This window comes from Ammospiza caudacuta, chromosome 11 (assembly GCF_027887145.1).
Source record: "Ammospiza caudacuta isolate bAmmCau1 chromosome 11, bAmmCau1.pri, whole genome shotgun sequence".
Taxonomy (NCBI): Eukaryota; Metazoa; Chordata; class Aves; order Passeriformes; family Passerellidae; genus Ammospiza; species Ammospiza caudacuta.
The window spans coordinates 26949452-26962108 of NC_080603.1; the positions used below are offsets into that span (position 1 = coordinate 26949452).

The 12657-nt window shown below is 52.3% G+C and overlaps 1 protein-coding gene across 1 annotated transcript in view; it reads left to right on the forward strand.

Annotated features, from left to right (window-relative positions):
* Positions 1 to 12383, forward strand: part of PLCH1 (phospholipase C eta 1) — a 45455-nt gene extending 33072 nt beyond the window's left edge. The window contains exons 13-24 of the mRNA XM_058811872.1: positions 2646 to 2740; positions 3371 to 3471; positions 4362 to 4541; positions 4634 to 4741; positions 5284 to 5408; positions 5824 to 5908; positions 6402 to 6548; positions 6952 to 7031; positions 8291 to 8350; positions 8817 to 9177; positions 9946 to 11155; positions 11288 to 12383. Coding sequence (XP_058667855.1) covers positions 2646 to 2740; positions 3371 to 3471; positions 4362 to 4541; positions 4634 to 4741; positions 5284 to 5408; positions 5824 to 5908; positions 6402 to 6548; positions 6952 to 7031; positions 8291 to 8350; positions 8817 to 9177; positions 9946 to 11155; positions 11288 to 12383 — 3648 coding nt within the window. The remainder of the gene's footprint in view (positions 1 to 2645; positions 2741 to 3370; positions 3472 to 4361; positions 4542 to 4633; positions 4742 to 5283; positions 5409 to 5823; positions 5909 to 6401; positions 6549 to 6951; positions 7032 to 8290; positions 8351 to 8816; positions 9178 to 9945; positions 11156 to 11287) is intronic.
* Positions 12384 to 12657: the final 274 nt, after the last annotated feature.

Sequence of the window (12657 nt, forward strand, 5' to 3'; positions counted from 1 at the left end):
AATAAATGAGAGCTGAGGTTGCTGTTATAGGACTGGCAGCATTCCAGAGACCCTGGCAATGTTTTACTGCTCCAGACAAGTGTGATGGGCATGGGGGCAGCGAGGAGGGAGCCTGTGTGATTACACTCGGTGTCTTAATCTGTTCAGAAGATTGAGCTGTGGAATTGCTGATTTTCTGACCAAACCTGCAGCAGCAGAAGAGCAGCAGAGACAAATGTCTTGGCATACCTTGTTTTCCAGAGAGCTGATGGTGCCTGGTTCAGTCAGGGCCCAGCTTTGCTGTGTCCCACCCTGGGCAGGGCCGTGCTGGGACTGTCCCTGCTCCCAGGGGCTGCTATGGCTGCGTGCTGGCTCAGGGCTCCTGCTCTGTGCAGATGTGTTCTGCCTGATCTCCTCCTGGCTTTCACATCCTGCTTATGTTTGTGCAGCTGCTGGGCTGGACTGCCTGCCCTGCTGCTCCTCAGGGGTGTCTCCATGGCCAGGCAGGAGCTGAGAGCTCCCATTTCACAGCTGGGCACACAGCAGCCCCCACAAGGGAACAGTGCCCGTGTTTCCTCCCGTGCCCATATCCTGACAAATGTGCTCCTGTCATCTGCCTCCCCTATTGCCACACTCCCACAGAGCCCTGAGCCTGGATTTACAGCCTCAGCCTGAGCTGCTGCAGCTGCCAGCTCCCTTCCTGCTGCAGCCAGAGAGAGCTGCAGTGCATGGCTGAGCACAGAGGCAGCTCTGCAGCCCTGTCAGTGAGAGCTGCAGTGCATGGCTGAGCACAGAGGCAGCTCTGCAGCCCTGTCAGTGAGAGCTGCAGTGCATGGCTGAGCACAGAGGCAGCTCTGCAGCCCAGCCAGCCCCTGTCCCAGCCATCCAGACTCTGCTCTCCATGGTGAGGGCTGCACTGAGCTTGGGGACTGAGAATCTGAGCGGTTTTTTGTGATTAAGAGACATTTCAAAGAACTTAATCAGCCAGCAGTCCATCTGCCCTGAAGCCAGCTAGGAGCCATCAACATTCCCCAAGCAGAGAGCACCAGGGCTCATGTTTACCCTTCAGTTCCAAGCTTGCATCAGTTACAGTGCTCGTGTTCCCTTCAGCACCTTCAGCTCAGTGCATGTTCCCTCCTCATGGGTACCTGTGGTACCTGAGAGTGGGCACCGCCCCTGGCACCCTGTGCTTGCTGCTGGCCACACCAATGCTGGGAATGACATGTCACAGGCAAACGTCAGCCACTGGAATCTGCTGCTTCTGCTGAGGGCTGAAAGTCTGTCAATAATTTAATTACTTCAGCTAGTTATCCTAATGGGTGTAGCAGGTTTGGAAAGCCCATTCATTTCATCTCTGGTGAAAAAAATAAGGGTACATATAGATTTTTTTTAGAAAATAGTGATTGTATTGTAGACTGAGGCAACAGAGACATCCTGTAACTGCTCCTGATGCCTTTCCAGCTGAAGGGATGCCTGGGAAGACTGGTTACTATTGATCTTTTTGCAGATACAGAATTATCCACCCAACAATATTGACACATGACATTTTCAGCCAGCTCTTGTGCCAAATGAATAAATGCTTTAAAAACTACTGGGGAGGTGCAAAGACACTAAAGCTGGCAATTCCTGAAAGTTAACTGCGTGGAACATGCTCAGTGCAGACCTTCAAACTCCAAAGTGAACCATGCAAATGATTTCCAATACAGTCAGCTTCATGTCAGCACCAAACACAGCAAACTGAATTATGTCCAATAGGGTGTATGACAAGAGGAGGAAATAAATCTGTGCTCAGTGAGCCCTGTGCAAAAGGATAAGGAGCTCTCAGTTATATTAATTACCTCTTGACGAGAAGGGGATTAAGTAACTCTCACTTGAAGCTGTGTTTAGCATTACAAAAGATGTAACGTGTAAATTGGAAACTGTTAAATCATAGGTGCTTATGAAAAAAAGGGATTTTGAGGTTTTAATCTTTTTATCATAGCTATTTTCTTTATAGTGTAATAATTTAGAATCACTTGAATATTTGTAAGTGGCTCGAAATGGAGCAGGAAGATGATGTTTGAACATTTTGCCCTTACTCTGTTCACACCTTCACTAATGAATGCATTTAATTTTCTAAACTGGGGAGGGGCACAGGTGGGCATAAGCAGTGCTCTGTATATTTAGACCCCGGTGTGTGTTGCTGTTTGTTAAACAGGACACAACCCACTGGGATTCCAGCAGGAGCAGTGCCCTGGAGCCAGGGGAGCAGCGTTGTCCTCTGGTGTTGGGAGGGAGCAGGGCAGGGGCAGAGCACAGAGCGGCCTGTGCTGGACAGACCGTGGCAGAAATGAGCCCTGAGGCCTGGCAGCACCCAGAACTGAGCCCTGAGGCCTGGCAGCACCCAGAAATGAGCCCTGAGGCCTGGCTGGGCTGGCAGCACCCAGAAATGAGCCCTGAGGCCTGGCAGCACCCAGAGATGCTCCTGCCCACAGCTGGAATCACTGCCATGGGGTGCTCTGTGCTGCCTTTCCTTCTCCACAGCAGGAAAACTCTGCCAACCCAGCCCCAGGGGTCACTTTTGTCCCTGGGGCTGCAGAGCCCAGCTCAGCCTCCTGCCCAGCCCCAGCCCCAGAAACAGGAGCCCCTGTTACAGTGACTGACCCTGCCTGGCTCTTTCCCCACAGAGAGCTGCCAAGGCAGCAGCCAAAGCCCACAGTGCCTCGGACGATGAGGACGGCCAGCAGCACCCTCCGGGCAAGGAGCTGGGGCAGCCCCACAGGTGAGCTGGAGCCCCTCAGGTGGGGCCGGGGCTGCTCTGTGCCAGCAGCGTGTAGGCTGTGCCAGAGCAGGTCCTGTGTGTGTGTGTGCCACGTGTGATGTGTCTGCCACACGTGACAGCTGTCAGCTGGGTTTGCTGTGAGCCCGGTGTTGTGGCTGTGTCACCTGTCACAGGCTGCAAGCAGCAATTAACTGCACAGAAGTGTGACGGTGCCAGTGCCCATGGAAAGGTGCCAGGCCCTGCTTCACCTGCTGCAAACAGAGCAAACTGTGCAGGTTACAGAATGTGCATCACAGCCCAGGCAACTTTATTGCATCTGAGAATGGGAAAAAAAGCAATCAGAAAAGTGCCACTGAGAATGTGTTTGCTCTCACTGAAATGCTCCTTGGTTTTGTCTAGAACAGCCATGGTGCGGCTCTTCCATTATATTTTAACTGAAAAAATTTTGTTTGTGTGGATGGGCTGTGGAGGTAGAGGGGAGCAGTCATCCCAGAACCCTTTCCAAGGAAGTTTGCCTCACAGGGTTCCCTGCTCACAATTCTTCATTTCCTTGTTGTTGAAAAGAACAGAAAGGGGGATTGAAATACACTTCAGTCCTGCAAGTGCCCGTTTCTGTTTGCTTTCACCCAGCAGGCTGGCCCGCCGCAGGAAGACAGTGAAGCTGTGCCGGGCCCTGTCGGACCTGGTGGTGTACACCAACTCTGTGGCAGCCCAGGACATCGTGGATGATGGTACGGGGTGGCACAGGGCTGGCACAGGGCAGCCATGTCCCCTGTCACCATGAGAGGAGGGCCTGAGTGCTGCTGTTAGGGTGGCACAGGGCTGGCATGTGTCCCCTGTCACTGGGAGAGGAGGGCCTGAGTGCTGCTGTTAGGGTGGCACAGGGCTGGCATGTGTCCCCTGTCACTGGGAGAGGAGGGCCTGAGTGCTGCTGTTAGGGTGGCACAGGGCTGGCATGTGTCCCCTGTCACTGGGAGAGGAGGGCCTGAGTGCTGCTGTTAGGGTGGCACAGGGCTGGCATGTGTCCCCTGTCACTGGGAGAGGAGGGCCTGAGTGCTGCTGTTAGGGTGGCACAGGGCTGGCATGTGTCCCCTGTCACTGGGAGAGGAGGGCCTGAGTGCTGCTGTTAGGGTGGCACAGGGCTGGCATGTGTCCCTGTCACCATGAGAGGAGGGCCTAAGTGCTGCTGTTAGGCTGGCACAGGGCTGGCATGTCCTTGTCACCTGTGAGAGGGGGGACTGAGTGCTGCTGTTAGGCTGGCACGAGGGCAAACCAGAGCCCAGCAGGGCACTCCCTCCCTGGCAGTGACTCCTCTGGCCCTGCTGCCAGCAGAGGATTTTGCTGCAGGTTCCCTAGAGCTGCCAAGCTCTCACTTGGCTTTCCTTTCGAGTCTACAGACTTGAGAGGAGAACAACAGACCCTCCTGGAAGGGGGAGAGGGGGAGCTGGTGCCCATCAGTTACTCAGGGTACATGATTTGTGAAGGACAAGACAATCTGTCCTGGAACACTGGACTCAATCTCAGGTTGCCCTTGATGAATAGCCAGGTAATGAGGTCTGGGCTCAGGCCCATGCCCTGGGACTGTTTGTCACCTGTCTGTTGGTTGTGCCATGGCACACAGGCTCCACAGGGAACGTGCTGTCATTCAGTGAGACCAGAGCCCACCAGGCAGTGCAGCAGAAGGCTGAGCAGTTCATGCTTTACAACCAGAGGCAGCTGACCCGGGTCTATCCCTCAGCCTACCGGATCGACTCCAGCAACTTCAACCCTGTTCCCTACTGGAATGTGGGCTGCCAGTTAGGTAGGAGCTGTGTGAAAGACTTCCTTCCCTTTTGGTGTGTGTGTGCCTAATAATATTATCTTTATTAATGGCACCCCACTTCTCTCTTTCAGTGGCCCTAAACTACCAGTCTGAGGGACGTGTGATGCAGTTAAATGAAGCAAAATTCAGGGTAAATGGCAACTGTGGTTATGTCCTCAAACCTCAGCAGATGTGCAAAGGTAAGGTTCAGTGCAGTTATCACTGTAGCTGCCAGGCCTTTCATAAACTGTCCTTCACAGAGAAGGCACAAGAAAGGAAAGTGCAAACAGATCTAGAATCTCTCCTATTTCCATGCACTCACAGCTCTCAGACTTGTACCAGTGTGCAATCTCTTACTGTGATTATATATATTTATATATATAGATAGATATATAGATATATAGATATATATAGATATAGAGCTCTTTGCCTTATTAACATGAGTTTAAAAGAAGAAAAAGGTGTTCTAGGATGACCAGCTGCAGGAAAGTAGAGGAAGCTCTGCAGTGGCCCAGGAGCAAGTATCCAGGGCTTGGTCTAGCTCTGCCTTGGAATCACAAAACCAAGGGGTCTTCTCTCAGAAAAGGTTGTAAGAAATAGGAGGAGAATTTTAAAATTACTAAGCAGCTGCTCCATACTCATAGTTTCTCATTTCTGACTGAATTAGTCTGTCTGTGTTTTGGGGGGAGATATTTATTATGTGTATCTTTTCCCTTACAATCTCATTCTTGCCATCTTTCAGGCACATTCAACCCCTACTCTGCTGATCCACTTCCTGCCAGTCCTAAGAAGCAGCTGATTCTGAAGATCATCAGTGGGCAGCAGCTCCCCAAGCCCCCTGACTCAATGCTGGGGGACAGAGGAGAGGTGAGATGCTCTGGTGCATTCCATGGGAGTGACAGGCAGTGTGGGACTCAAACCTTCTCCTTATTCAAATACACCACTAAATTTCAGATCTTGTCAAGCTTTTGGTCACAACATGCTACACTTCCCCCAGCCTGTATCCTACTTGTGATGTTTAAGAAGTGATTTGGTTTGTATTTTAAAGGGTGACTTTTATGAAAATTAGTCATAGCTGTCCATAGCTCTTGATGCAAATCATACATCAACATGTACTCCATGGAACCAATTCCCATGATAGTGCTGCTTGAAAATTCATGTAAATCAAAGGAGTTTGAATTCTCATATGAATTTAAATCAACTCTCCCCATTAATTTTTAAAAAATTCACCTTCATTTGTATGGCTGGCTTGCTTTTAAAATCTTGTGTTTTTGAAAAACAGATCATAGATCCCTTTGTTGAGGTGGAGATTATTGGGTTACCTGTTGACTGCTGTAAAGATCAGACCAGAGTGGTGGATGACAATGGTAAGATAATCTAAGAGATTTCTTTTTCTTAGAGTAAAATATTAAATAAGTGTAAATGAATTAGTGTCTGTTATTGCTTTCTAAATTGCAAAGCATCTTATCTGATGAAATCAAATTATTGTATTTTAACAAATTATTTCTGCTTCCCAGACAGAAATTCTGGTGTGGAGACAAACAAGTTAGAGGTGAAGGGCAGGAGTTGTTCCCCACATTGCCTTTTAACCAAATTGTTCTTAGATCTCCTTTATGCAGAAGCTCAAATCTATCTGTATCTATATCTGTATCTATCTCAGGGCTAGCCTGGGTATCCCTGCCAGCCCCCAGGCAGACCCATTTTGTTTTTAAAGCAATCCCAGAGGCAGATGTGTCACATTTAACGACCGACATGATGGAACTGTCATTGCTGCTGCCGTGTCCTTGTGCCCTGTGCTCCTGGAACGGAGGCAGGCGCTCGCTCTGGCCTGTTCCCCAGTGTGTCCTGTCTGCCCTGCAGGGTTCAATCCTGTGTGGGAGGAGACCCTCACCTTCACCATCCACATGCCCGAGATTGCCCTGGTGCGGTTCCTGGTCTGGGACCACGACCCCATCGGGAGGGACTTTGTGGGCCAGAGAACTGTGGCCTTCAGCAGCCTCGTGCCTGGTGAGTCCCCCTGCTCTCCTGGGTGTGCAAATCCTCCCTCAAACCCAAGGAGAACATTAGCAGCACAAGATGATAGATTTTTATAAATCTTATCTCTGTGACTTCATGTGAAACTTGGACAAGTCTTCTGTTCTCTTAGGGTGCTTTATGCACCATCCCAAAAAGGAGTTTGGTTGTCTGTGCTTTTGGAAATTACTGCGGTGTGTTTTTTATAACTTGGAGGCAATTTGTACTGGGGCTCAGAAAACCTGTGAGGACCCCAGAGAAGTTTACTGAAGGCACCAGGTGGCTTCCTGTGTGTACATCACTTTTACAGGCAGTCATTCCTAGCTGGGCATAAAATGCAAACTGCTGGTTCTTGGTGGAGGTTTGTGTGGAAATATTCCTATTTCTGTTTCCCCAGGCTATCGCCATGTGTACTTAGAAGGACTGACAGAAGCTTCCATATTTGTTCATATAATCATTAATGAGACCTATGGAAAGGTAGGTACAGCTGGAAATTTACATCTTCTAATAAAAATGGATTTAAATGTAGCCCAGAACCTCCCAGGATTTGTGCTGGAGTGCCCAGGAGGCTCAGAGTGTGTGTGGGGTTTCCCTGCAGGAGATCAGCAAGGAAAGGTCACCATACCATGGCTCCACTCTTGGTGTGCACATGCTTGCAGATGTTCTTACTGTTAGCACCTAACAATGATCTTGTCTAGGTACAGGAGGTACATTTCTTCAGTGTGCTACACTGATCTTATTTTGCAAGTAGATCCTGAGAACTGTAGCTGCACCAGATCATAATATTTGACAAGCTATTTTTAGCAGCTAATTAAATTAATTTAATTTAACCTAATTTACTTTTGGGTTTTAGTGCATAGATCCTGCTTTTCTGCAAGTTTGCTAATTTTAGAATGATTTTAAAGTGAAAGTGAAAGCACAGTGTTTTTTCTGTGTTTTCAGCTGCCCTTCCTTAGCTGTTTCCATCTGGAGATAAGCAGCACAAAGAAATTAAGGCCATGGTCAGCAGAAGGATTAAGTAAAATAGCACCTTAGCAGTGATTTAAGAAACAAAGATAAACACAAAACCCTGACCTTTGTGAGGTTTGAGGTTGCAGAGGACACTCAGCCCTCAGTCTTTGTGCCTTCTGAGAGGATGCAGAGAATGTCATGACAAACATGAACCCAAAGTTGTGCAGCACCCACAGAAAGCTCAGGGGAACAGAGAGACAACAGCAGGGAGAAGGGCCCAGGGCTGAGGTTTGCTCTTGTCCAGATCCTCTCCCAGCTCCACTTCCCTTCTCCTCCCTGATCCCCTCAGATCATGGGATGGGATCTCATGTATTGGTATGTGCACATCTGGGCAGATCAGGCCAATCACATCCTTGGAGATGGTTTGCAAGGCCTGTTTGGCTGCTGCCCTTGTAAGAACAAATCTGCTCGAGAAAACCAGCAGTGTAACTCCAGAGGGGAGGCAAGGGGAGCAGGAGGGGACACCCGCTGGGATTCCCTCTATGTCCCTGGCTCTGTTCCCCTGATGCTGCTCTGAATCAACGATGGCTGCACTGCTGTTTCTCATCGGCTGACTGAGGAGATCTGCTCCGTTCCTGGGGGACACATACTCAACTAAGAAATAGCTTTAAATGGTTTGCTGTAAAGTGGTTCTGTTTACAGCTGATGTACTGTTACCTTATTTGCTTGTGCGGCAGTCTTGAAAACATTAGCCAAATGGATTTGCATTTCTTTTTGCCTTTCAGTGGAGCCCTTTAATCCTCAATCCCAGTTACACAATAATGCACTTTCTAGGAGCCACCAAGGTAGAGCTCATTGAGCATGCACTTTGCACTTGCCGGGCACAGACTTTCCAGTGGTTCCCAATCGCATGATCTGCAACTGCCAAACTGGAACCATTCTCCATGCAGGCTCTGAAACATCTGAATATTGCTTTGATGAAACCCATGCATAGAAAACTCCACGTTCATGTGCAGCCTGTCACTGCCGAGCATTTCCTAGAGCCTTGTCAGGTCCCATTAGGAGGCTGAGCAAAGCTCTCTGGTAACTGTGGCAGGCTGCCATCCTAATGAGGAGAAAGGCAGGCATGCATGAATCCATGGAGACCTGTGCTGGAGCTCCTTGCTCAGAGTAGCTGTGAGTGGCTTGGTGTGAATTTTTGCTTTGCTGCGTTTTGAACTTTGCCGTCATCGCTCATCAGCGCTGTGAGAGCAGCTCTCCGCCCCGTGAGCGGGCGTGAGCTCAGGCAGGCTGTGCTTTGTGTCCCCGCAGAGCAAGCAGCTGATGGGGCTCCGAGGGCTGTTCTCCAAGGCGCCCAAGGCGGGCACGGCCGAGCCCAGCGGGCACCACGCGCGCAAGCGCTCCATCGGCGAGCGCATCCTGCGGCGCACGGCCAGCGCCCCGGCCAAGGGCAGGAAGAAGAGCAAGATGGGCTTCCTGGAGGCTGCTGAGATGAAGGACAGCGCCTCGGAGCCGGCAGACCTGAAGGACAAGGACGGGGTGCTGCGGCGGCCCAACCGCCCCTCGCAGGCGCGCCCCGCCTCCATGCCCGTGGACAGGTTCCTCATGGTGGAGCTGCCCTGCCCTGCACAGGACACTGCCCAGGAGGCCGAGGCAGAGGACAACACATCTGGTAAGGTGCTTCCAAAACTACTTTTGGTGAACGGTCAGGGCTCCCCTCGCCTCTTCCAGGAGTACCTGATTTCTAGCCATCATTAAAACCGGTATCTATTACACTAAGTTTACTTCTCTAGTCCCTGCTTCATTAAATCTCCAAAGGAGTGAGTCACAAAGCTCAAATCTGGCATAGAAAGACATGAGGATTTGTGGAGAAAACACCCAATATGTGTTTTTCGAGGAATTCAAACCCTTGCCCTTGTGAATGCTGCCTGCTGGTAGAAGATCCAAACAAAATCCTTGTAACACTTTGCAGTAGCCACATGTATAAACCAGTCTGGAGTTCATCTACTCGATGCTTTTGACTCAGCTTGAAGCATGCATCTTGTTTTCAAGTGTTGTGTGTTTTAACAGAGCTGTTTTGTTCTGTCTTTATTGCCACGCTTCTTTATAGTACAAATGTGACTAGGAACACAGCTGAAGGTAATGCCACGTGCAAGCTATGATGTGGTACCTCATTAACATTACTTACAACAAATATTACATCACCTGCCTGATGTAATAGACATTCCAAGGAAATTTCAATGAAGTGCCTGCAGTTGTATTTTTCCATTTATTCATGTCACTCAGATAATTTGTACTAAACCTGCACAACCCCATTATTAAGTTCTGTCACAACTGTACCTAGTTTTGCGTTCTCCATTGGTCTGTCTAAGGACAAAATAGCTGTTGATAGACAGAGCAAAGTCTTTAATGCCACTAATATGTTTCTCATTTAATTTAGCCAACAGTGATGACAATACAAGTGAGAAGGAAACAAACTTGAAAGAATTGGGTTCTCCACGTTTGGAGCAAAAGTCAAATGCTTCACATTTAGCATCTCAGTTCAAGAAGGAGAATAACCAGAGGGATTCTACAGCTGACTGTTTAGCACCACCTCCACAGGAGCAACCTGAACATTTGGTTTTTGCAAATGGTGTAGCTCAAGCAAATCACCTTGTAGACTACCAGGAGGATAATCTTTCTGATGGAACTGTCCCCCTAACGCAAGACTCTGACTTGGAACTTCCCACAGAAAAATCACACCACAAAAACTGTGCAGAGAGTAAAAAGGAAGATGACGCAAAAGGATCTAAGGAAGGGAAGGTCAGTCTCATGGGGACTTCTGTTTCTCAGAGCACAGAGGTGGAGAATCACAAATGTGACATGAAGAAAAGCACTGCAGCACCTCTTTCCCCTTCTTCTGCCGAGTGCTCTGAGAGCCCTGACTGTCACTCCACGGCGGCCCTGCAGGACAGTGACATTTCTCACCTCATTGATGAAGTCTCTCTCTCGACTGAGAGCGAGCTGGACAGCGCTGTGTCCACTCTCATTGGGCAGCTCGATGGCACAGATGACCAAACTCCCCTTCCTCCTGTCTCCAGCCCCCATGGCAGCAGCAGCCAGACCCCCAGGGCGGGGAATGCAGTCCCACACATGTTTGCTGCAGACCTGAGCAGCCCCTGTAGGCACAACTTCACTCCCACAAAATCCAACAAATCCTCTTTATTCTCCACTCTGGACACAGCCATGTTCTCCAGCTTGGAGGATCCCGAGTATTCCACATACACAGTTCTCCATGTGGCATCTCCACCTTCTGAATGTAAGAGCCACAGGGCACTAGTTTGCAAGAAAAGATTAAATAATCTAGAAAGTAACTTGCCCAGCTCTTCTTGCTCTTCATCCCTCTCTTTGCTAAACGCAAATCCCAAAAGGAATTGTGCTACAAAGAGCGGACCAAGCTGGGAAGCCCCCGAGCCTGCCAGTTCCTTTGGGTCCAACAGCCTCATCTTTGAGGAGCCGCTGGGGCGCCCTGTTCCTGGGGAGCACTCGGCCAGCAGCAGCCTGCTGGAGCTGGATGGGGACTGCCAGGAGCTCCTGGTGACCGCCCGTGAGTACCGAAGGGAGGACATGAGCCAGCTGGCCTCGCCCGTGAGCCTCAGGCAGAGGCAGGAGCCCGGGCACGGCGGGGACAGGAGCTCTGGGAGCAGCTCCACCGGCGGGGACAGGATCTTGGGGAGCAGCTCCACCGGCGGGGACAGGACCTTGGGGAGCAGCTCCACCGGCGGGGACAGGACCTTGGGGAGCAGCTCCACCGGCGGGGACAGGACCTTGGGGAGCAGCTCCACCGCTGCGCCCTGTGCCGCTGCCCGGCACTGCTCCAGGACCTGCGGGGCTGCAAGGAGCCACCTGGCTGTCCCCGCGTGTGAGAGCACTGCGGGTTCGTGGCAGCAGCCCTCGGAGAAGCGCAGGGCTGCCGTGTGTGTCCCCAGGGCCGGCTCAGCCTTTCCCCTGCACCCCGGGGCTCTGCCGTTCCCCACATACCCGGCCATCCAGCAGAGCAGCCCCTGCAAGTCCAAGAGCCTGGGAGACCTGACCTCGGAGGACATCTCGTGCAACTTCGAGAGTAAGTATCAGTACATCAGCAGGAGCTTCATCTCCTCGGGCCTGAGGGACGGGAAGCTGGCCGCCGTGCAGGGCGTGAGGCCGCACTCGACGGACGCGCTGACGGAGCAGCTGCGGAGGCTGCTGTCCCCGGAGCAGGAGGACGGCCGGGAGCCGCCGTGCCCCAGGCAGCCGGACGAGGACTGCCCGCGGGCCCTGGTGAGGAAGCTGTCGTCCCGCAGCCAGAGCCGGGTGCGGAACATCGCCAGCCGCGCCCGGGAGCGGCAGGAGGCGGCGGGCAAGCCGCGGCCGTGCGGCGGCAGCGCCGTGCCCGGGGTGGTGCTGCGGAGCAAGGCCCCGGGGCCGCCGCTGGCCGCCAACCGGCACTCCACGGGCTCCTGCATCGGCCGCTACCTGCGCGGCTGCCCCGGCGAGCGGCGCGGCGTGCCCGAGGGAGCCTGCTCCGCGCTGCGGCAGCTCGGCTGCGGGGAGCTGCGGCCCGCCTGCGGGGAGCTGCCGCACGGCTGTGGGGAACTGCGGCAGCACGCCTGCGGGGAGCTGCGGCAGCTCGGCTGCGGGGAGCTGCGGCAGCTCGGCTGCGGAGAGCTGCGGCCCGCCTGCGGGGAGCTGCTGTCCGGCTGCGGGGAGCTGCGGCACGGCTGTGGGGAACTGCGGCAGCACGCCTGCGGGGAGCTGCCGCACGGCTGTGGGGAACTGCTGCTGCCCGGCTGCGGGGAGCTGCCGCTCCCTCCCGGCGCCCAGGAGCAGCCCGAGATCTATTTCCTGCTCCGGCTGTAGGCACGGCCCTGCCCGGACTGCTGCTCTGCGGCGTACAGGAGCTGCTTGGAGCCCACGGCGTATTTCTGAACGCAGTGTAATGCCAGTAAGTCAGGGGTGGTTTAACGTGCCCCTTCCTGGCAGGGCTGAGGGAGGCAGGAGCCACCCTCCATCCTTAGGGGTGCTGCTGATGGAGCCCGTGTGCATTTGTAGCATTCTGTGTCTGTCATGCCGTGCTCCAAAGCCTGACATTGCACTGAAGGCAATGCTGGTTTCCTTGTGTCTTGTCCTCCTG